Source organism: Nelumbo lutea, chromosome 4 (genome assembly GCF_056320005.1).
Source record: "Nelumbo lutea isolate HS-2025 chromosome 4, American lotus-T2T, whole genome shotgun sequence".
Lineage (NCBI taxonomy): Eukaryota > Viridiplantae > Streptophyta > Magnoliopsida > Proteales > Nelumbonaceae > Nelumbo > Nelumbo lutea.
In genome coordinates this window covers 91,419,957-91,445,354 of record NC_142687.1, presented here as the reverse complement: position 1 = coordinate 91,445,354, position 25,398 = coordinate 91,419,957, and the positions used below count along the sequence as shown (strand labels likewise).

Here is a 25,398-nt window from a genome sequence, read left to right as displayed (position 1 = left end):
TTCATATACACCCTGTGCAGGGAATCAAAAGGTTAAAATTGCAGATGGTTCCTTTGCTACTGTTGCTGGGAAAGAAATTGTGTCTATTTCTCCTTCTCTAAATCTTAAAGATGTTCTACATGTTCCAAACCTATCATACAATCTCTTATCTGTCAGCAAACTAACCCTTGATCATAATTGTCGGGTTAATTTTTGGTCTTCTTGTTCTGAATTTCAAGATTTAACCTTGGGGAAGATGATTGGGAGTGCTAAACTGGATGGTGGCCTCTACCTCTTTAATAAAGGATCAACCTTTGGAAGGTAAGACCAACATACTTGTTTCAGCTCTATCTCGGTTTCTAGTGACAGTGAAGTTTTGTTATGGCATTATCGGTTAGGACATCCTAGCTTTCATTATTTAAAGCATCTACTTCCCAAGTTATTCATGAATAAAATTCATTCGTGTTTTAAGTGTGAATCTTGTGAATTAGCAAAACATCATCATGTTGTTTTTCCGTTCCAACCATATAAAAAATCAAATCCATTTACCATGATTCACAGTGATGTTTGGGGTCCTTCTAGAGTAACAACTCTTTCTGGAAAGCGTTGGTTCATTACTTTTATTGATGATCATACTAGGGTCACTTGGGTTTTCCTTTTAAAAGAGAAATTGGATGCTAAAACTGTGTTTAAAACTTTCTATAACATGGTTCAAACACAATTTCAGACTCAGATTAAAATTTTTCAAAGTGATAATGGAAAGGAATTTTTTAACAATGTGTTAGGGAACTTTTTTGCTGAGAAAGGAATTGTACACCAAAGTTTGTGTAATAATACACCTCAACAAAATGGGGTGGCTGTAAGGAAAAACAAACATCTCCTTGAAGTTGCTAGAGCCCTAAGTTTCAAACTAAGGTTCCTAAGTATCTTTGGGGAGAAGCCGTTTTAACAGCCACTTATTTGATTAGCAGACTGCCTACACGAATTTTGGATTTTAAAACACCCATGCAGGTTTTCACTGACTGTTTTCCAAACTCTCGGCTTAGTGACAAACATTCCCTTAAAAATCTTTGGAAGTGTGGCCTTTGTTCATAACCATGATCGTAAACATTCAAAACTTGATCCAAAAGCACATAAATGTATTTTTGTAGGCTATCCCACTAATCAGAGAGGTTACAAATGCTTTGATCCAGTTTTGAAAAGGATGTTTGTGACTATGGATGTCACATTCTTTGAAGGAACCTCCTACTACAGACACTCCCGTCTTCAAGGGGAGAGCAACACTAGTGAAGATGGTCTTTTAGTTGGTTCTGATTTAATGTTTGAATTTGTCCATAATGATGTTCCTCACAACTAGTCACCGAAAGAAAGTAAGGCAGAAAATACAAAATCAGTGGAAACAAATGAATTAAATATTGAAAATGAACAACCTTCGGTGATGCCATCTCAAAATAAAAAAGCTGAAACAACAGAGATGTGTGCGAAATAGTATAAAGGCCTTGTATATTCAAGGGAACATCTAGCACTAAAAAGGAGATGCACTATTCCGCAACATCAACAAGAATTCTCCAAAAATACCTGAAAATATTCCTCCAGGTAATTCTAATTCTTCCAGTCAGCTTGATCTTCCCATTGCTCTTAGGAAAGGTGTTAGGTCTTGTACAAAACATCCTCTGTCAAATTTTGTATCTTACAAAAATATTTCACCTTGATATTGTGCCTTTATTTCACAAGTGTCTAGTATTTCCATTCCTAACAGTATCCAAGAGGCTTTAAATGTTCCTGAGTGGAAAGAAGCTGTTTTTGTGGAGATGGGAGCTTTGGAAAAGAATGCTACTTGAGAGAAAGTGGATTTGCCGGATGGAAAGACAGTTGTTGGTTGTAAATGGGTGTTCACTCTGAAGTACAACTCAGATGGATCCTTGGAGAGATATAAGGCTCGCCTAGTAGCTAAAGGTTTTACTCAGACGTATGGAGTGGACTACTCTGAGACCTTTTCTCCAGTGGCGAAACTAAATACAGTTCGAGTACTCTTATCTGTTGCAGCTAACCTTGACTGGCCACTGAATCAGCTAGATGTGAAGAATGCCTTTTTGAATGGAGACTTGGAAGAAGAAGTATATATGGAGCCTCCACCTGGTTTCACTGAGAAGTTTGGAACTAAGGTATGCAAGCTAAAAAGTCTCTATATGGACTTAAACTGTCTCCTAGAGCCTGGTTTGAAAGATTCACAAGGTTCGTTAAAAGTCAAGGATATAGTCAAGGACAATCTGATCATACTCTTTTCACAAAAAGATCCACTGAAGACAAGGTACCAGTTCTCATTGTCTATGTTGATGACATAATTTTGACTGGACATGATATTGAAGAGATGAGCAGACTAAAGCAGAGCTTAACCAAGGAATTCGAGATTAAAGACTTAGGCCAGCTAAGGTACTTTCTTGGAATGGAAGTGGCTAGATCAAAGAAGGGCATTGTGGTTTTGCAATGAAAATATATTCTAGACCTCTTGAAAGAAACTGGAATGAGTGGATGCAAACCTTCAGACACTTCGATAGAAGTTAAGGCTAAACTCGGAGAAGTTAAAGATGGGGTTCCAGTAGATGCAGGTAGATACCAAAGGCTGGTAGAAAGATTGATTTACTTGTCACATACACGTCCTGACATTGCCTTCGCTGTGAGCATGGTGAGTCAAGTTATGCACTCCCCGTACGAAGAACATCTTGAAGCTGTGTATCGAATTCTTAAGTATCTAAAAGGCACACTAGGAATAGGACTCTTCTTCAAGAAAAATGAGAAGAGAGGGGTTGAAGTGTATAAAGATGCGGATTGGGCATGCTCAATCACTGATAGAAGGTTAACTTCAGGGTACTGCACATTTCTTTGGGGCAATTTAGTTACTTGGAGAAGCAAGAAGCAAAGTGTAGTTGCTAGAAGCAGTGTTGAGGCTGAATTCAGATCAATCGCTCAAGGAGTGTGTGAGGTTCTTTGGCTAAAGAGGGTGCTAGCAGATCTTAAGAGACTAGTGAGTTCCTATGAAACTGTATTGTGATAACAAGGCAGCTATCAGCATTGCTCATAATCCGGTTCTACATGACAGGACTAAACATGTTGAGATTGACAAACACTTTATAAAGGAGAAACTTGAAGAAGGAATAATTTGCACTCCGATTGTACCAACCACTCAGCAAGTTGCAGATGTTTTGACTAAGGGCTTGTTGAGACAGCCATTTGAACTTCAAGTTAGCAAGTTGGGCATGATAAATATCTTTGCACCAACTTGAGGGGGAGTGTCAACAAGATATGATTTACGGAAAATTAAGAAAGATATGATTTGCTGCAAATTTAGAAAGATTTTATTTGATTGATTACAGATTTGAATAAATTTGGGAAAGATTAGATTTGAATAAAATTAGGAAAGTCATATCCTAGGATTAAGGGAAAGATTTAATCAATCCCTAATTGAGAGAGATTCTAGGAGTAATTGAGAGAGATCCTAGGAGTTTGTCTCTCCTATCTTTTCTTATTTAAGTTGTATGCTCAACTTGTTTTATCAACACACTATCAATACAGAAGTATTTCTTTTTCTCTCCCTTTCTTCTTCTCTTCCTCTTTATTTTTCCACAGATGATTATTTATTTTGGGGTCAATTGTAATTTTGCTTTGTTATTTGAGGCAACACCCCATTACCTCTCTGTGGAAAATTTATGCTGTATCCTTCGATAGTTTATCTTGATTAATCTTAATAAAATGCTTTTATTGCTTATAAAAAAAAATACTTCCTATTGTCATGCTTTATTATCCATGAATGGAGCCATGCTTAATATTTGGCTATTAAAAGTAAGCAAGTTTCCACTAATCAACTAATAGGTGATGTTGGTCAGTCCTGAAAATCACATACATATGTAATAGCAAGCTGAGTTGGTATCTGTTGCTAGTTACTCATACACGCTAGTAGTATTTTATTTGATGAGGCAGTACATGAGCAAAATTCTTTAGTTTGGAGAAGCCACCTGAGCTTATGGTTCAAGCCAAATCCATCTTATCAATCTGGTTTCCAGGATGTTGCATTGAGTTTTTCATGCACGAGGTTCAGTTGTTTGCTTACACACATGTGCACAAGTTGTAAGATAACAATGGATTGGCCCAATGGTAGGAACCCTATTCTTAATGAAATAGGTTGCAAGGTCAAACCTCACTAACATATTTGTTTTGCATGTTATGATAATCAACCTTATTGGGGTTTAGGTTGGGTTGGTCATGGTTAAACATTGAGTTGGCATAATTGTCTGGCCTTCAGGTTGGGCTCAATTTTCCACGACCTGACAGCCTTAGGGGCTGTTTGATAACAGTTGAAGTGGCTGAACTAATCAACCAAATGACTTATTGCTTTGCTTTTTAGTGAATACAATATTTAGGAGGTTGTGAGCTCCTTAATGACTGAGGATGAATTTGGGTTGATTACTAGACCTTAATGTCTTTTATAATAAACTATTTATCTACTAAAAGACAAAGCACTAAGTCATTCAATTCAGTCATTTCAGCCACTACCAAATGGCCCCAATTTGCTGTCCACATTTGAGCAATGAATAAGAAGGTAGCATGGATGCATGAATTTGTTTGTGATTGTCAGTATTAACAATTAAGTAATTTGTATTTTACTTTCTGTTGTTGATTGAATTGATCAGAATTTTCTTTGGAAATAATATTTATTTTTATATCTCCAAACAAAAATTGGTTGTTTTTACGACATTATACCTTTGAAAATTTGTTACAAGTTAAAGGGGCTAGAAGAGCTAGGGGCAGACCAAAAGCACATGGGTTGAAATCGTAAGAAATGATTTAAGGGCCTATACTGAATAGGATATAGTAGCAGAACAGGATTCATGTAGCTGATTCCATATAGTTAGGACAAGGCTTAGATGATGATGGTGGCATTTAACTATTTCTTTTTCTTTTGTCTAAAAGTCCATTTTTATTATCATATAGAGGATCATGTTACAATTGTCATGATTAATGGTTGCTGGGATTGCTTTTGGTTTTCTCCTTTTCCCTGAATAATCTGCTTATCTAGCTCTTAGATCTTAGTTCTACTTTGTTGTTCTGTTGACCCTAATTTCTTCCACAGGTTCTTGTGAGAAATGTCCCTTCAGATCCTGATGAGTCAGTTAGTGAGCATGTTGAGCATTTCTTTTGTGTGAATCATCCAGATTACTATCTTTGTCATCAGGTTTTACACTTGTTTCTCCTCTTTGTTGGTTGGCAAAAGGAACTATTATGTTAAAAGGCATTTGAGATACAAAGAGAAAAATTATGCATGGATTAAATTTTCCTTGTTATTCATTTTTTCTGTTCCATATTGGAGTTTCATGCATTTCAAAATATATATGCCACAGTTGCTTTGGACCTGTAGGTTGTGTGCAATGTAAACAAGCTTTCAGAACTGTTGAAGAAAAAGAAGACTTTGCAAAACTGGCTTAAGTACTACCAAAATAAATATAAGAGAGATCCTGCAAAAAAGCCAACAGTAATGGTAATTTTCTTTTTCTTTTTTTTTATCAGCAAGAAAAAATTGTTTTATTAAAAGATAAAAGGTAATTTTCTTCACATGATATATAGTGAATTTAGTTTTTCTTGACTTTTTGGAGGTTATATTTGTTTTCTCAAAGATGATCATCTTCTAATCTACAACTACCATTTAGTTATGAGTCCATCATCTTAAATAAGATCTTATATATAGACAGGTTTCTGGGGCATTTGTGGGAAGACTGTGGATGCAATTGACTTCTATACTGCTGAAATTGAAAAATTGTCAACAGAAGTAAGTCTTCAGTAACATCTTGCAAATACTATGCTCCAATTTAAGATATATATATATATATATATATATATATATATATATATATTTTTTTTTTGCATTTTCAAATTGTATTCTGTTGTTGGCATTGTCGTTGTTGTTAGTACAGAATTTACAATACCTGTTTAATAATAAGAAACTGAACAATGAATAGATCTAAACCATTCTATATTGTTTCTCACTTGTTAGATTTGACATCATATTGGCACTAATTTATGTAAATGGTTATTTTTCCATTTTAGCATAGAGACAAGGTGGGCAAGATCCTATTTACCCATAAAAAGGTGGGCAAAATGCATGCATGTTAGAGGATATATGGTTAAAGAATATTCTTGAATATGTTCTTCAACCCCATTGTGCTGGTTGTGTTAGCATATCATTTAGTTTTACCAGTGTCTACCAAATTTGGATATCAGTAGTCCAATGCCAATATTGGATAATTGAGCACAACAAGAATGAAACTGACATTGTTGGACTTAATGGATTTGGATATAAGGAATTAAATTTGTGAAGATATAACGATATTCATGTCAACGAAAATTGGAAGGAAAGTAATTAGTTTTTAGGGATGGAAGATGAAAAAAGAGTATAAGATTAAAGTTAAGTGAGATGGATTGGGGGGATGGTATCTAGTAAAAGTAAAACAAGGATAAATTAATACAAAGGAAGCTAGATAAAAAATGGCTACTGCTTCCTTATTTCTTATTTTCTGTTGGGACATGTGACAGGCATTTATACTGAAACTGGTTTTCATCCATTGGTTTTGCTACAAATGGGGGCATGCATTCTGTAAGAATATCCTCTTGGTTCTGTAAATTATGCTTCTGATAGCTTTAGCTAATTCTTTGATCTAATTATTTTTAGTGCTGAAAAAAAACAACTTGTTTTTCTGTCAAACAAAGCAAATTAATACGCTTTTTTTTTGAAGATAGTGGTTAAGATATCTTGAGAGGTTATATTTGTATTTTTTATTTTTATTATGTCTGGTTGGCTAGGGGCATGCTTGTCATTTTCACTATTTTGATTATAAATGCTGTATCATTAAATGAAAAAAATAATTTTTTGAGAACAGTGATTAAAATATGTTGAAGAAGAAACCTAGCCTATTCTCCACTTCCCCTTGGAATTGTTTGGCGAGACAACTCTTAGGAAGTGGAGGAAGAATGTGGAGCAGAAAAGATTAGCTCTACTAGAAATGGAGTTCTAACCAGCAAGAAGATGGAAGAATATCTTGAAGAAAGAAGCAGAGACCTTCGTCTTGAAGGAAGTTTGGACCAGGGGAGGATTTGCTCTGAAGATAGTTGAGCTAAGGTAAGCTTCTTTGATTCTCACTGGAAGAGAAGTGCTGTGGTTTCAAGGAGTTTTAGAAGGTGCCATGAACTCAGCACAACAAAGAGAACGGAAGACCTGTCATGTTGAAGAAAGCAGGAAGTGTGTTGCGGAAAGAAGAGGAAATAGAAAGGGCAGGTATGTTGGAGTTTTTGAGCACTATGGAGACAGCTTGAAACAATTCACATGCTTCCCTGAAGGAAGGAGAGCCTTGGATTGGAATATGATTGAGCAAGCCTTGCAAGATTTCTTGAGGATAACCGGTGAAAAGAAGAGGGACACAAAAGAAGTTCAAGATAGAAATCACATGAAGGAAAAGGTGGAGATAGGATCACAAAGCTGGGGCATGAAAAATTTTCAATCTGGTGAAGAAGATGATTTACAGTTAGCTACAAACCTGGGGAAGAAAAAAGTTTGGGTGAATAAACCCAAAGAAGAATGGGAGAAAAAACTGGTGCTCTTGGCAAAAGAAGTGGACAGAGATTGGAACAGTTTGGTGGAAGAGATAAAACAGGTGCTGAAGGTTTCAGGGGATGTGAGGATAGTTCCTTTTGATGGAAGGAGGGTGTTGATTATGTTGCGTCCTGTTGAGCAGGAAATTGTAGAAACTTCAGTAGAAACAAAGCAAGGTCTGGCAATGGTCCAAAGGTAGTCCCCCTGAGTAATGCCAATACTGTTGATCCAACAATGGGTAGTGAACTCAGAATTTTGGGTTTTCTGTTTCATCTTTGGTCAGTGGAGGTCTTCAAACTTGAGAGCAGCTGTACTTAATTTTATAGGAGCAAAACCAGAACTGGTTCCACGTCTGTTATAAATTCAAACAGGTGGGGTGGGGTACAGAGCTTGGGTCGCTACCTCCATTGAAGCTTCTTGGTGGAAGGAGGGATATCTTGTTAGAGAAGATGATGATGTGGAAAAAAGATGCTCCTGCTTCAGTTGAAGTGTGAAGTTCCAGAGGGGGATTAGAAGTTCAGAAATCAGGAAACTTCTGAGCTCGGAGTGGGAAAGGTAGCCTTACAGTTCCCCTTTTCTAATAACAGATCGGGGCCACAAGATCAAAATCCAACGACCCAGTTCAATAATTATGCCCAGACGGTTGTGTCTGCTTTAGAGAGATGACAGTTGGTAACCCAGCCATGAAAGCAGCAAAGCTCAAGGACAGGTGATGGTTAACAAATGTTTGAACAACATGAGGTTGCTTACAAACCAGAGCAAGGTAAGGAGTTCAGGTGAAACAGGAGAAAACATGGAGTTTCTAGGACCAATGAGGGACAAATGTTATCATGTGGCCTATTAAACAAACACATGGATTCGAGGGAAACTTTAAAGGAGATGGGCTTGTTTGAGTTCAAATCTGCCCCCCACGACCAGGTGCCCCACAAACGCCCCATACAATGGAAGCCTGCCATATGTACTCCTGCACGAATTCCCCCTCAGCACGTGCGGATGGCTGTTAGCTCCAAATTTTACCCAACATGAAAATTTCTCCCCATTCCCACCTAAACTCTCTCAGACTCTTGACAAACCAGTAAGCTCGTCGTGACATATAATTGTTCCCGGAACCAGAATTAATTATAACAAATCAGTGTTTTAAAAGGCGTGGAAGGCATACGCCTAGAGGCATGCCTCCAGGTGAGACGCTCCCAAAATGCCCTGAGGTGTATACCTCAGGTGCAAGAGGCATGCGCCTCATGCACACCTCATATAAAGAAAAACTAAAAAAGAAAAAGGAAAGGAAAGGAAAACAAAAAAAGGGAAGGGAAAGAAAAAGAAAGAAAGAGAAGAAAAAAAATTGTCGTGCCTCCAGGCTAGATGCTCCCAAAATGCCCTGAGGTGTATGCTAGAGGCACTGACACCTCTGAGGCGTATGCCTCAGGTGCAAGAGGCATACGTCTCATGCACACACCTCATAAAAATCTAAAAGAAAGAAAAAATAAAAAAAGGAAAGGAAAGGAAAACAAAAGAAAGAAAGGGGAAAGAAAAAGAAAGAAAGAGAAGAAAAAAAATCTCTTGCTTCATTCACTGACTCGCTCGCCTCCGCTTTGACAACACCCCCTTTCAACTAGTGCTATGCATCTTTATTCTTCTTAATATAAATGATTTTTATTAAAAATAAAGAAAAAAATGAGATCCCCCTTCCTCTTCTTCCTCCTCCCTTTTCTTCCTCCTTCCTCCTAACCCCCTCCTCTTAAGGATGCTTATGCCTCCTTGTGTTCGGGAGACTTACGCCTCTTATGTTCTGAACTATGCTTCACACCTCTAGGTAGTGGAACGCCTCGCATCACGCCTCCATGTTTTAAAACATTACAAATAGTCAATAAAAATAGGGAAATTGTTTAAAACTCACCATGACTTTTCACTAATTCTTGGGATTTTCGATGGTAGAGAAGACAGTGGTGGTTTGGTAAATCCTTTCCGAGAATGCAGAACACGAGAGAGATGTAAGGGGGCTTCTGTGCTTTTACACCGGTGGAACGCAAGAGAGATGCAGGGAGCTTATGTGATATCACACCAGCATAACGTGAGAGATGCAGGGGATTTCTGTGATTTCACACCGGCAGAACGTGAGAGAGATGCAAGGGGCTTCTGTGATTTCACACTGGTGGAATGCGAGAGAGATGCAGGGGCTTCTGTGATTTCATGCCGGTGGAACGCAAGAGAGATGCATGGAGCTTCTGTACTTTCATGCCGATCTGATCATCTTGCATTTTACCCTTTGTTATATTTGACCAATGCAATTGCCAGCGTCCCCAGAGAATAGTGCACGACCTTCAGCTTAACTGTCATCGAATCAAGCCAACATAGTTCGAAGCTCAAAGAAGAGGTCCAGAGCTTTTGGAAGAGTACCCACTACTGTACTGATCACAGGTTTGCAGCGGGCATCACTGTCAAGAATTCAGGGGCAGTTTGGTCATGAAGTTGCATTTATGCCGATGTGGACAACTTTTGCCAATGAACACTAGTGGTGTCTAATAGATGGTGAGTTTGGAAAAATAAATCTCACTGACATGGGCTCCCTCGATGCTTTGAAAAGTTATGGTGAGTTTAGGAGAATTGGTAAAATGTCATGGTGAGTTTTAGACAATTTCCCATAAAAATAAGGAAAATTTTTGGATAAAATGAGGGAATCGTTTGTCGACGTCGCTTCAATGTCTGCAACTGGAAGAAACTTTTTCTGCTTCTCCTCTCCAAGAAACATACATCTAAAGTGATCACAGAAGATAAGAATATGCTTCAAATCAAGAGGTTTAAAGCATGGCTACCCTTTTAGAGTATTGTGATTGTTTAAGGCTTTAAAGCATGAAGGGGTGCTGTTGATTTTGGTGTTCCATTTAAATCCAGTGTTTGGGATGACTGTTGAGATGCTGGGTATTTTTATCGCCAGTACTTTTGCATGGTCCATTATGGCATCCCGACATTCCTTGGTCCTTCTGGTCTTTCTCGCTTGGCTGAGATTTGGTTCGTCGGGAATCAAATGATGGTAAGGGATAGACAGAAAACAGATATCCGGCTTTCTGTTTCAGTTTTGGGTTATAGAGCAACCCATCTGAATTTCTGCTTCTGTTTTTAGACAGCAAGGATGCTCATTTCACATTCTGCTTCAGATGTTTTTTTTTTCTTTACTTTGTTTAGTTGTTTTTCCTACATGTTTCATTTGCATCTGCCTTAAAAAAGAATAGTTGTTTCATTTGAGTCTGCCTTAAAAAAATTAGATTTTGCATGTTTCTCTCCCTAGGACCCCAACTGCACCATAAAAGATAAAAGGTATTTCTTCTCTGGTTTGCTTTGTTGTCGACTGCATATGTTCTAGCTGGAGCTTTGTCTCACAATGTTGTTTCGAAACAAGGAAGAAACATGCATTTCACAAATAACCTTTCTTATATGCTTTTAAGATCTCTGTTTCAGTTTTTAAACATGGCGTTCAGTATCTTCTGTATTCAAGTATTTGGAGGCTTAAGGTCAATATTTAAAGTTCAAAAATATTTCTTTTTTTACTTTTTCCTGAATATTTTAAAGAAGTATGAAATTTATTTTATTTTATTCATTATCCCAAAATTTTCCTTATTTTTATTGACTGTTTGTTGTAATTAATTCTGGTTCTGGGAACAATATGTCACGATAAGCTTACTGGTTCGTCCAGAGTCTGAGAGAGTATGAGTGGGAATGGGGAGACTTTTGTTTTGGGTGAAATTTAGAGCTAATGGGACAATCTTACAGCCATTCCATTAGCTGTGCACACGCTGAGGAGGGAATTCGTGTGGGAGGACAGGTGGTGGGCTTCCAATGTGTGGGGTGTTTGTGGGGCGCCCAGCCGTGGTGTGCAGATTTAAACTCTTGTTTTATTTGTATGTGTTTGGTTCCGTGGGCGTTTATTGATGGGTGTTTATCAGATAAATGTTTATTTGAAAAGCGCTACCTTAAATGTTTATTGCTTTTGTTGTTTGGTTGGGCGTTTTATGGGCATTATTATGGGCATTTCGACTTTCAAGTAGATGTAAATCAGTCCTCAAATATTAGGTGTAAATTTGAAGATTAGAGGGGAAAAAAAGGAAGAAGAGAAATAAGAGCAGCATTACAAGAGAAGAAGATGGCGAAAAGAGAGGGAAGAAGAAGAAGATTCGAATTATCTTCCCTTTCTCTTCTAATCCTTTTTATTAAGAATTAATGTTAGATTAATGACAAGTATGCCCTTAAGTAGGTGGCAAGCTAGGCAGTAACATAAAGAGATTAAACAAAAAGAAATAACAAGCCCATTAAGAGAGGCCCATTAGCCAAAAAGATATTACAAGAGAAGATACTAGGACCCATTCGGCCCAGTCTCTTTACACTCCCCCTCAAGCTGAGCATAGATGTCAATCATGCCCAGCTTGCTTATATAGTGTGTCATTTTCCCTCATGGAACTCCCTTGGTCAAGATATCAGCCAATTGTTCGTCCGATGTGATGAATGGCAAACAAACTTCTCCTGAGGAAACTCTTTCCCTTATAAAATGTCTATCAACCTCAATGTGCTTAGTTCTGTCATGTTGAACAGGATTATGTGCAATTGTTACGAAATTATAGGCTGTAAATATGTAGTATTAGCCCAATTAGGAATAGCTTGATTATAGGAATTATTCTTTCTTTGATTTTCTTCCTATTTTAGTATCTACAAGGCTGTATGATTTTCTTCCTTTTTTGTATCTGCAAGGCTGTTTGATTTTCTTCCTTTTTTGTATCTGCAAGGCTGTATGATTTTCTTCCTTTTTAGTATCTAAAAGGTTGTATATATATGTACTACTTTATCAATAGAAAGACATCAATTTCTTCCAATTCTTGTTCTATCACATTGTATCAGAGCTGGAGACACCAATTCCAGTCTGAAACTAATTTCTGGTTTTCTTCCCTCTGCTGCCCAAGTGAGCAGCTTTGAATTCTTTACGTTGCCCAAGTGAGCAGCAGCTGCGATCTCTAGGTCACCCATTTCGAGTGACATCTGCATGTCACCGCCCTTACTAGTGGAGGCAGAATCCCAGATCGGCCTACCCACCTTCACCCATCTCTTCTTCACTTTGATCGGGAGAGGGCTTTCAAGTCTGCAACAGGTCGGAGAGTAGCACAGTAGCCTCGGTGTTACTCCTGTGGTGTTTGTTTGCCCATCAGGAAAGTCTTTCTTCTCTGTTCTTTTTATACAGTTGATATTTCGGTGCTGCCAGTTGTGGTTTCTCGCTGTTTGGGTGTTGCATCTGCTGTCGATTTTGTTTAAGTGTGTTTTATTAGCTTTGCTGGTTGTTAAAAGTTATTTTCCTGTGTTTATGATGGCGGTTGAACAAAAGAACTTGGCTATGCCTAGTGTTATCCCCATTCTGTCTAAGATCTCTGAACAAAAACTAAACGAAACTAATTATTTAGACTAGAGTAAGACTATTCGTTTGTATTTACGGAGTATCTCTAAGGACAACCATCTGACTAAAGACCCTCCTACTGATGAGACCCGCACTGAATGGCTAAGGATTTACGCTCAATTGTTTTTGCAAATCTGCAATTCTATTGAGAATGAGTACGTCGGTCATGTCTCTCACTGTGAGTTTGTAAAAGAACTAATGGAATATTTGGCTTTTCTGTACTCTGGTAAAGAAAATATTTCCGGTATTTTTGATGTTTGCAAGACATTTTATCGGGCTGAACAATAGGATCAGTCTCTTCAGACCTATTTCATGAATTTCAAATGCACTTATGAGGAATTGAACGCCTTGTTACTTTTCAGTACTGATATCAAAGTTCAGCAGACTCAACGTGAACAGATGGCTATTATGAGTTTTCTGGCTGGCCTTAATCCTCAATTTGATGGTGCTAAGTCATAGATTCTGTCTAATCCTGAGATTACCTCTTTAAAAGAGGTCTTTACTAGGGTCCTTCGTACAGGTACTGGTTCCCATGCCTCACCTATACAACAACCTAGTGCACTTGTCAGTCAGAATAGTGGATCAACTGGCCGGTCTCGTTCTCAGAATAGTAGCAGAGGTGGCAGTAATAGTGGTTGGAATGCTGGAACTCAGGCCACAGGGGGAGTAGTTTGCTACTATTGTCATGAACCAGGACACACTAAAAGGACTTGCCAGAAATCGCTAAAGAAAAACCAGAAGTCTTCTGGGTTTCAGTCAGCTCATGTTGTAACTACGAGTGATGCTCCTCATCCATCGTCAAATCAGACCATTACAATTTTTGCAAATGAGTACGCGAAATTTAGCCAGTATCAAGAGGCATTAAAGAACTCCTCTCAGTCCATCACTGCCCTTGCTGAGTCAGGTAAAACCAATACATGTCTTCTTTCTTCTTCCTCTCAGTGGGTCATTGATTCTGGTGCAACAAATCATATGATAGGTAATCCTAGTCTCTTTTCCACTTTCCAATCACACACTTTTCCTTCTTCAGTCACCTTAGCAGATGGTTCTATTTCTTCTATCCTTGGTTTTGGCACTATCAATCCCATACCAACACTTTCTTTGTCATCCGTATTGAGTTTACCAAAATTTTCTTTTAATTTGGTATCTGTTAGCAAACTCACTCGTACTCTTAACTGTTATATCTCATTCTTTCCTGATCATTATCTATTTCAGGATCTTATGACGAAGAGGATTATTGGTAAAGGACGAGAATCAGGAGGTCTGTACATTTTGGATACCCAAGAACCTTAGACCATTGCCTGTTCCAGTACTTTATCTCCTTTTGAAGCTCATTGTCGGTTGGGGCATCCATCTTTACCTTTGTTAAAGAAGTTATTCATGATGTATTTTCTTTAGATTGTGAGTCTTGTCAATTTGCAAAACATCATCGTCAATTGTCTGTTTCTCGAGTTAATAAAAAGGCTTGTCATGCTTTTGAGTTAATACATTCAGATGTTTGGGGACCTTGTCCTATTATGTCTAAGACTGGTTTTCGATATTTTGTTACCTTTGTGGATGATTTTTCTCGTATGACTTGGCTTTATTTAATCTCGTTCTGAGTTGCTTTCACATTTTAAAACCTTTTGTGCTGAAATAAAAACCCAGTTTGATGTGTCTGTACAAACATTGCGAAGTGATAATGCCAAAGAATATTTCTCTGATTCCTTCCAGACTTACATGGCTCAGAATGGAATTTTCCATCAATCATCTTGTGTTGATACTCCATCTCAAAATGGAGTGGCTGAGAGAAAAAATAGACATCTTCTTGAAACTGCCAGGGCTCTTTTATTTCAAACACATGTTCCTAAACAGTTTTGGGCTGATGTTTCTACAGCGTGTTTTTTGATTAATTGCATGCCTTCCACTGTTCTAAATGATCAGATCCCTTATAAGATTTTGTTTCCTAATAAATCTGTGTTTCCTGTTGAACCTCGTATCTTTGGATGTTCTTGTTTTGTTCGTGATGTTCGTCCGCAGGTTTCCAAATTGGACCCCAAGTCATTAAAATGTGTCTTCCTAGGATAATCTTGTCTCCAAAAAGGGTACAAGTGTTTTTCTCCTCTCTTGAACAGGTATCTTGTGTCAGCTGATGTTACACTCCATGAACATCTTCCTTTCTTTTCTGCTCCATCTACACCTGTGTGTCCACAAGAGGATGATGATCTACTAGTGTATCATGTCACCGGTCCAGACGCTAGTGTTGTTCCAATACCCCCACCACCACCTTCTCAACCAAAACTACCTATTACTCAAGTCTATTCTCGACGACCTAATCTTCCAATGACAAGTCCAGCACCGGTCTCTTCGTCATCGGATCCAATGCCCAGTGATATTTATCTACCTATTGCTCTTCGGAAAGGTAAACGCCAGTGTACTTATCCAATTTCCTCTTATGTTACCTATGATCATTTGTCCTCTACTTCTTGTTCATTTGTTGCCTCTCTTGATTCTGTAGGGATTCCCAAAACTGTTCACCAGGCTTTATCCCATACTGGGTGGCGTGATGCCATGCTTGAGGAAATGAATGCCTTGACTGAGAATGGTACTTGGGATCTGGTCGATTTACCTGCTGGTAAGAAAGCAGTTGGATGCAAGTGGGTCTTTGCAATCAAATTTAATTCTGATGGATCAGTGGCTCGCCTAATGGCTCGCCTGGTGGCCAAAGGCTATGCACAAACATATGGAGTGGACTATTCTGATACTTTCTCCCCTGTGGCAAAATTGACTTCAGTTCAATTATTTCTTTCTCTGGCAGCTACATATGATTGACCACTTTACCAGCTTGATATTAAAAATGCTTTCTTTCATGGAGTTCTTCAGGAGGAGGTTTATATGGAGCAACCACTTGGGTTTGTTGCTCAGGGGGAGTCTGGGAAAGTTTTTCGTCTTCGAAAATCGCTGTATGGACTAAAACAGAGTCCTCGAGCTTGGTTTGGAAAATTCAGTCAGGTAGTAGAGAGGTTTGCGATGAGGAAGTGCAAATCTGACCATACTTCTTTCTATAAGCAGTCCACATTTGGCATCATTCTACTCGTTGTATATGTAGACGATATTGTTATCACTAGGAGTGACACGAAGGGAATCTCATCCTTGAAATCCTTCTTGCAGAGCCAGCTCAATACTAAACATTTGGGGCACCTAAAATACTTCTTGGGTATTGAGGTGGCAAGGAGTAAAAGAGACATTTTCCTGTCTCAGAGGAAGTATGTTTTGGACCTGTTAACAAAACTGGGAAACTGGGAGTCAAACCATGCAGTACTCCAATGCTTCCTAACCAGCAACTCACAAAGGATGGAGATGCTTTTGATGTCCTGAATGATAAAGAAGATTAGTTGGAAAGTTGAACTGTCTCACAATGACTCGTCCAGACATTGCTTACTCAGTTAATATTGTAAGTCAATTTATGCCATCTCCTACAATGCATCATTGGGCAACCTCAGAACAAATCTTGTGTTACTTGAAAGGAGCTCTTGGACGGGGGATACTGTATCGGAATCATGGTTACAGTAACATTGAGTGTTTTTCTGATGCAGACTAGGCAAGTTCCAAGATTGATCGAAGGTCCACTACTGGCTATTGTGTTTTCGTTGGTGGTAATCTGGTTTCGTGGAAGAGTAAGAAGCAAAATGTGCTATCGCGATCTAGTGCAGAATCTAAGTATAGAGCAATGGCACAAGCTTCGTGTGAGGTTATGTGGGTTTCTCAACTCTTAACTAAGGTCGGTCTTAAAGTCTCAGTTCCAGCGAAGCTATGGTGCGATAATCAAGTTGCGATTCATATTGCTTCGAATCCAGTTTTTCATTAACGAACTAAACATATTAAGATAGACTGTCATTTCGTTCGTGAGAAAATTCAACAAAACTTGATCTCTACAGCATATGTGAAGACTGGAGAGCAGTTAGGAGATATCTTTACAAAAGCTTTTAATGGAGCTCGGATTTCTTATATTTGTAACAAGCTGGGCATGATTGACATCTATGCTCCATCTTGAGGGGGAGTGTTACGAAATTATAGGCTGTAAATATGTAGTATTAGCCCAATTAGGAATGGCTTGATTATAGGAATTATTCTTTCTTTGATTTTCTTCTAATTTTAGTATCTACAAGGCTGTATGATTTTCTTCCTTTTTTGTATCTGCAAGGCTGTATGATTTTCTTCCTTTTTAGTATCTACAAGGTTGTATATATATGTACTACTTTCTCAATAGAAAGACATCAATTTCTTCCAATTCTTGTTCTATCACAGCAATGTTGATAGCTGCTTGGTTGTCACAGTAGAGCATCATTGACTTCTCGTAGTCAACCCCCAATTCTTCTAAAAGGGTTCGTAGCCACAGTAATTCTTAAACACCATGTGCCATTGCCCTGTATTCTGCTTCAGCTGAGGATCTAGCAACTACAAGTTGTTTCTTACTCTTCCATGACACAATGTTCCCAACGACTAGAGCACAATAACCTGAGGTAGATCTCTTATCATCAATACATCTTGCCCAATCAGCATCAGTAAAAGCTTCCTGCTTCATGTGTTCATGTTTGGCAAATAGAATACCTTTCCCTGGAGTACCTTTCAAGTAACACAGAACCCTTTCTGCAATAGTTAAATGAGTATCTCTGGGAGAATGCATAAATTGACTAATAACACTTACTGCATAGGAAATATCTGGCCGAGTCATGCAAAGATATAACAACTTCCCAAGCCGTCTCTAAAACACCCCCTTATCAGATAAAAGCTCACCATCTGTAGCAGAAAGCTTATGACTGGGATCAATAGGAGTGGAGATTGGCTTAGCTCCAAGTTTATCAGTCTCAGCAAGGAGGTTATGGACATATTTACGCTGAGAAATGAAGATACCATCCTTAGACCTAGCAACTTCAATGCCCAAAAAATACCGAAGATCTCCCAAATCCTTGATCTCAAATTAAGAGTTGAGAAATCTTTTTAGTTTACTGACCTCTTGAGTGTCATTACCCGTGACCACAATATCATCAACATAAACTATCAAGAAGGTCACCAGAGAGTCATTTCTCTTCAAGAATAGGGTATGATCAGATTGAGTTTGTGTGTAGCCAAAAGAGACAAGAGCAGCCCTAAACCTCTCAAACCAAGCCTAATGAGACTATTTGAGACCATAAATAGATTTATGCAGTTTACACACCTTGCCTTGTATTTCCTTCCCATACACCCCTAGAGGCAAAGACATATAGACCTCTTCATGTAGGTCTCCATTCAAGAAGGCATTTTTAACATCAAACGGGTGTTGGGGCCAATCCAAAGTAGCAGCTAGAGATAACAAAACCCTGACTGAGGTCATCTTAGCTACAGGAGCAGATGTCTCAAGATAGTCAATACCATACATTTGAGTGTAGCCCTTAGCAACCAGCCTAGCCTTAAACCTCTCAATAGATCCATTAGAGTGATATTTAATGGTAAACACCCATTTACAACCCATTGGTTCCTTCCCTTCAGGCAAGTTAACAATATCCTAGGTATGGTTCTTATGAAAAGCATCCAGTTCAGCCATCATAGCATCCCTCCATTCAGGTTTAGATAAGGCTTCCGGAACGGACCTGGGTGTCCCATGGAAAGAAACAGAAGCAAGAAAAGAGTAGTAGGAAAGAGAGAGAAGGTTGTAAGACAAGTGTTTAGTGATACAATGGGTTGTACACTTCCGCTTGCCCTTGCGGAGAGCAATAGGAAGGTCAAGGTCTGGGAAAGATGTATATGGGTCAGAAGAAGGCTGACATGTTACCTCAGTAACGATGGGAGGAGCAAGAGGCTCTTCTGTAGGAGTGTAAACAACTTGCCCATGTTTGAATTTGTGCCTTTGGTACCACCTTTGGAGAACAGAATGAGGAGGAATTATAGGAGAATGAGGTGGAGGAGGAGGAATAGGAATATCGGATGTAGGTCGAGTGGGAGAAGTAGACATCTCATGATAGGACTCAAGAGGAATGGGAAGAGGAACAGCTGGAGACATAGCAAATGGCTCTTCAGAATTCTCCCCCTCAAGAGAAATGCAAAAGAATGGAGTCAATTCAGCAAATGTGACATCCCGAGATACAAAGCGGGTGCCACTAACTGGATCAAAACAACAATATCCCTTCTGTGTGGAAGCATATCCTAGAAAAACACATTTACGAGCCTTAGGTTCAAACTCGTGCCTTTGATGACTGTTAAGAGAAAAAATATCCTCATCCGGGAAGAGAAGGCTAAAGGGGGGTTTTGAAGTTAAGGACCCGGGAGGGCATACGGTTGATCAAAAAAGTAGCAGTAAGAACAGCATCTCCCCAAAATTTTTTAGGGACATGGGATGCAAACAAGAGGGATCTGGCAACTTCAACCGCATGTCTGTTTTTACTTTCTGCCACCCTGTTCTGTTGTGGAGTGTAGGAACAAGAACTTTGATGAATAACCCCAAAAGTTTCAAGATAGGCGGAGAGGATTTTCTCAAAATACTCCTTAGCATTATCAGAACGGAATATTTTGATCCGAGTGTTAAACTGGGTGAGGATGAGTTCATGAAATTTTTGTACAATAGCTGGTACTCTATCCCTGAATTTCATGAGATAAATCCAAGTGTAACGAGAGTAGTCATCAATAAAAATGATAAAGTACCAGTAACCCCCCATAGTTGGCAAATGATATGGCCCCCACAGTTAGAGTGAACAATATGAAAAGGAGAAAGAGATCTTTTATTGCTTACTGAATAAGAATGTTTACAATGCTTTACTAGTTCACACGACTCACAATGAAGATTCGGTAAAGACACTCCCTTAAACATATCTGGAAACAAATGACTCAAAGCAAAAGATGACAAATGACCAAACTGAAAGTGACATAACAAGTCTTTGTTAACAGACTCTGACAAAACTGACTCTAAGTCAATTCCATGAGGTGGTCAAAGCTCGATCTGGTGTGTCCAGCGAGTATATTCTGTTCGCCTCATGGCCACTCCCAATCTTCCTCTGAGATTGCAGGTCCTGAAAAACACAATGAGTGGGAAAAAAGGTTGTGGAGAACACTGATGTGGGCCCCACTACAGTGGTCTCCACTGTGTTCGTAGGACAACATCTGTAGTTATTTGTTTCAGTTATAGTAGTGTCAGTTTGAGTCAGTTTGTTAATTCAGTTATTTATTTAAGCTTTTATTTACTTTATTTATCTTGTAAGTATTAAGGGCAGATGTCTCATTTTCATTATGTTCTGAACATAACCTATAAATGATAAGAAAGTGGCGGCGGCAGATCTGTTAGAATCTGTCCCTCCTTTCACCCCCTTATGTTCTCCTGTTTCTCTTCTGTTCTCTCTCCTTTTCTCTCACTTTTCTTCTGTTTTGTAAACCTAAAACCTATTCGGATTCAAGACTGATTACAGTCTTGATCTTCTACTTGGTATTAGAGTCTATCTAGGGCTTCTCATGTGTGTCTAGTCCAGCCGACCACATGAGGACTATCTAGGGCTGGAAGCTTATGAAGAAGTATTCGGTGGCTGAATCTTGGAGATTACCAGGAGAGGTTCGCAGCAGCTGAAGACTTGTTGCGGCTTGCAGAGAGTTGGTAATCAGGAAGAAGCAACGAAGGTTAGGGTTCAGGTAACCCTGGAAGGCAGTAAACCGAAATCCATAAGTAAGTTCTTTTTATTGAGTTTCAGAGACTGCAATCAGTCGAGATAGGTTGAACCTATCTAGAAGGAGAGGCCGAACTGTTTTTTAAGTTTGTGTCTAGGGTTTGCCTGTTGGGCCGAACCCCCCCCCCTCAGAGGTGATTAGTTTTAGGGTTTCATATTGCCCTACGACAAGTCCCACTTGTGCGGACTGCTTGGAGAGTGCAACTGAGCACTTTTTTCATACCTACAGTTGAAACCCTAATTTTTGCTCTTGCAGCAGTGGGCCTTACAGTAGTGATTTCAGAAAATAGCATCTCAGATTGCCAGGCTGCCTGGTACTGTGCATGCCGATTGATTTCAGATCAGATTTGAGTTGATTTCTTGCATATACTATGATAGGCGATTGATATCAGATCAGATTTGTGTTGTTTTTAGATCAGATTTCAGACCTGCTTGTTTTACTCTGTTTTTTGGTATTGTGACTCTAACAGTTTGTAGCCATTGATTCTTGATCAAAGATGGAGTTTAAGGGTCAGGGAGAGTAGTTTTGGAAACAACAGTTATGGTAGTGTATCTGAAACTGGGTTTCAGATTACAACTATGAGATTTGATGGGTCCAATTACTTGGAGTGGGCTCAATCAGCCATGATGGCTATTGGTGGAAGGGGAAAACTAGGTTACCTCTTGGGAGATGTGAAAGAACCTTCCAAGGAGGACCCAACATACACCAAGTGGGTTCAAGAGAACTGTTGGAATAAGGTTAAAATAACTTAGTTGCAGATGTTAGGGCCTGTTTGGCTAATTAAAGTGGTTTTTTATTTCGTTTTTCTATTTCTGTTATGTCTGTTATTGTATCAGGGGCACAAGGGTCTTTTCCCTTGTTATTTCTGTCGCCCTATATATAGTAAAATAAACACTGACGCCGTCAGCACTGTTACATTGCAAACCTTCTCTCTACTCTCCTCTCTTCTCTTCTCTTCTTCTTCTCTTCTTCTTCTCTTCTCTTCTCTCCTCTTCCACTTATCTCTGGCCGGCTACACTGTCAAGATGGTATCAGAGCGAGAATGCTGATTAAAAGAGAGCAGATCGGTCAACCCTACTGTCAAGAGAAGATTGATCAACCCAAAGAACAGATCGAACAGACTAGCAGAAAAGAAATCTGATTCTGGACTACAGAATAGCTACAACTGGTACAATTCTCCCTATTTTTTCTCTTCTTTACTCTCCTTGGTCATGTGCCGAGTGAAAACCCTATGAATCTGGGGCGGCTGAATGCTATCGAACCTGTGTAACCCTAGTTTTCTTGGATCGTGTGATCCTGTTCATGTGTTAAGACAACTGTAGGTCAATGCTGACCTGTCTTCTCAAAGGTTTGAGTTGACTATAAGTAAGTAGGATCTCTCCTACTGATTAGTGGCTGTTAGACATTCTGAAATTCTGGTAGGTGGGGACTGATAAAACTATACAGGTCTGAAATCCGCTGAATATTACCTTAGTTTTTGTCCGGAATTTGGTACTGTTTGTGCTCAATCTGGTTGGTAAACCCGAGTGTGTGGGTGTGAACTGAGTGGAGCATTGTTTTGTGGAGTAAGGAGGGGTCCTAAGTCCGGTGTTTGGGACTGATTAACTGCTTGACCATGTCGACTGAGAATTCTGCTACTTCAGAGATCTCAGGGAGCCACAATGAAGTGAGTGGGGGAATGGATATGAGCTTTCCCATTGCTGTCATTCCCTTCGATGGTCTGAATTACCTTGAGTGGTCTAGGGGGATAAAACTCTACATCACTGCTAGGGGGCGAATAGGATACATCAATGGGAGAGTAAAGGAACCGAAGTATGGAAGTGCTGAGCATGATAGGTGGAACCAAGAGAACAGTATGGTGATGTCTTGGCTCTTGGTTTCAATGCTGCCACGAGTAAGGAAGACTTTTATGTGGGCTGAAACTGCTTGTGAGATATGGGAACAAGCGAAGTCCACTTATTCAGAACAGAGACACTATGCCAAGATATATCAACTACAAGTTGAATCTTCTACTTGCAAGCAGGGGGAGAGGAGTCTCTCGATGTACTATTCTAATTTGACATCAATATGGAAAGAACTTGATCACTATCAGAATGTGAATTGGAAGTGTGATGAAGATGCAAAGGCCTATAAGTCACTTGTATCACAGCAACACGTGTTTGCCTTCCTCCTAGAGCTTAATTCGACATATGAGTCCATCAAGGTACAAATCTTGGGTAGTAAAGACTTGCCATCAGTCCAGAGGTGTATGCCTTTGTGCAGTCTGAAGAAAGCAGAAGAAGTGTGATGAATGGTGTAAAAGGGGAGTCAGTTGCCCTAGCGGTCCGGGGAAATTCAGATACAAATGTCGAAGGTGGCTTTAAAAGGGGTGACACTTAGAAAAAATCAGAAACTAAAAGCAAGCTTTGGTGCACTCACTGCCAGAAGACACGACACACTAAAGATACATGCTGGGATCTCCATGGAAAACCTAAATGGGCACAGGATTTGGGTAAGAAGTCAGCACCGGATTAGGGCAAGAAACCAGGCCAGAAGAATCAAAAAAGGTATAACTCAGCTAATATGGCATCGACAGAGACTAGTCCTTCCGTAACTCAGGAGAGACATCTCGGTTCTGACCCTAAGGAAGATATTATCAACTCCTTCCGTGAACATTTGGAATTGTATGGTAGGACTCTCTGCCAGGTAGATTCTGGGCCTACTCCTTCTACCTCATTTGCGTCTACATTAGGTAATGCCATAGCCTTCCATGTGTCATCTTATACTGCTGATTCACCTTGGATTATTGACTCCGGAGCCTCAAATCACATGACCGGTAAGTCAAATTTGTTCCAGACATATAACCTTCTCTCTAGGAGAGATAAGGTAAGACTGGCTGATGGTTCTTTTTCTACCATAGTTGGCCGAGGCACCATATCTCTCCCACTTGGCCTTACTCTTCCTAATGTCCTGCATGTTCCGAAATTACCTATTAAATTGGTGTCCATTAGTAGTATTACTCACTCTTTGAACTGCTCAGTCACCTATTTTCCGTCTTCGTGTGTGTTTCAGGATTTGACCTCTAAAAAGACGATTGGTAGAGGAAGCATGGTGGATAGTCTCTACATGCTGGAGAATAATGCTGGTCTAGTGGCGACTGAGTCCACAAGTTTGTCGAGTGAGAGTCAGGCCTATTTATGGCATAGTTGTTTAGGTCATCTTTCTTTTGAGTCGTTAAAAGTAGTTATGTTCCCAAAGTGAGTCCTTGTTAGTGAGTCAGTTACAGTGTCAAACTTGTCAGTTGAGTAAGCATTGTAGAAGTTCTTTACCTTTAAGAAATAAAATATCTGAATTTCCATTTCATATTGTCTATTCTGATGTTTGGGGCTCTGTTACTCTACCTACTGCGGTTGGTCATAAGTATTTTGTTACTTTGATTGATGATTATTCTCGATACACTTGGGTTTACCCTATGCGATTTCAAGATGAAGTGCTACAAATTGTGAAAGATTTTCAACGCATGGTGTTCACTTAGTTCCAAACGGAAATTCATATTTCCCAGTCGGACAATGCAAAGGAATATTTCCATAGTGATCTCACGAAGTTCTTTGCTTCGAGTGGGTCACTTCAGCGAAGCTCTTGTGCCAAGACACCCCAACAAAATGGTGTGGCTGAACGAAAAAACCGTCACTTTCTCGAAGTTGCTCATGGCTTGCTGATTCATATGAATGTGCCAAAACAGTTCTGGATGGATGCAGTATTGTGTGCGACATATATCATCAATCGCATGCCCTCTCGGCTACTAGAGTATAAGGTCCCACATCAACTCTTGTTCCCTACAGCCCCGCTATCCACCATTCTGATGCGTGTTTTTGGGTGTCGTTGTTTTGTCCACAACCTGTCACCTACTCGTGGTAAACTTGACCCTCGGGCTGTTCCTTGTGTTTTTCTTGGTTACCCTTCATCTCAAAAGGGGCATCGTTGCTATGATCCCATTGCCCGCAAGTACTATGTTTCCATTGATGTCTCATTCTTTGAAAGTCAACCGTTGTTCTCGGTTTCTCCTCAGGGGGAGAGTAGGGTTGAGGAGAAACAGGCGACGACTCAGATTCAACTACCTCCTTTACCCAATCCTCCTCCGTTCCGGGTTTTTCATCGTCGCCATAAGAGACAGCAGGGTTCAAGAGCCGTGGAGCCAGACACTATGCAACCAACATCATCGGATTCACCCGAGGCAGATCCATCCCATCAGCCAGGTACACTTGCTCCCATTGCTCCTTTAAATGTTGATTCACCTATCCCCAATGATCTTAATATTCCTATTGCTAAGAGAAAGGGTGTTAGATCTTGTACCACTAATCGTCCTATCTCTAACTTTGTGTCCTATGAGCATGTTTCACCTTCGTACCGTGCCTTTCTCTCTTCTGTGGATAGTGTTCCCATCCCTAAGACCGTGGTAGAAGCTTTGTCAATACTTGAATGGACAGATGCAATGCAGGAAGAAATTGATGCTTTACACAAAAATGGTACATGGGAGTTGGTAGATCTTCCTGAGGGGAAGGAACCAGTGGGGTGCAAGTGGGTGTTCACAATGAAACACAAATCTGATGGAACTGTTGAAAGGTACAAGGCTAGACTGGTAGCAAGAGGCTTCACACAGGTATATGGAGTGGACTATGCAGAGACTTTTGCTCTAGTAGCA

At 39.6% G+C, this 25,398-nt stretch overlaps 1 protein-coding gene across 6 annotated transcripts in view; it reads left to right on the top strand.

Annotated features, from left to right (window-relative positions):
* Nucleotides 1-25,398, top strand: part of LOC148861776 (hyperosmolality-gated Ca2+ permeable channel 1.7-like) — a 146,029-nt gene that overhangs the window by 28,090 nt on the left and 92,541 nt on the right. For all 6 annotated transcript variants that reach the window (XM_088941679.1, XM_088941677.1, XM_088941675.1 and 3 more), the window contains 3 exons: nucleotides 5,108-5,209; nucleotides 5,393-5,512; nucleotides 5,720-5,800. In XM_088941679.1, the coding sequence (XP_088797805.1) occupies nucleotides 5,108-5,209; nucleotides 5,393-5,512; nucleotides 5,720-5,800 (303 nt within the window). The remainder of the gene's footprint in view (nucleotides 1-5,107; nucleotides 5,210-5,392; nucleotides 5,513-5,719; nucleotides 5,801-25,398) is intronic.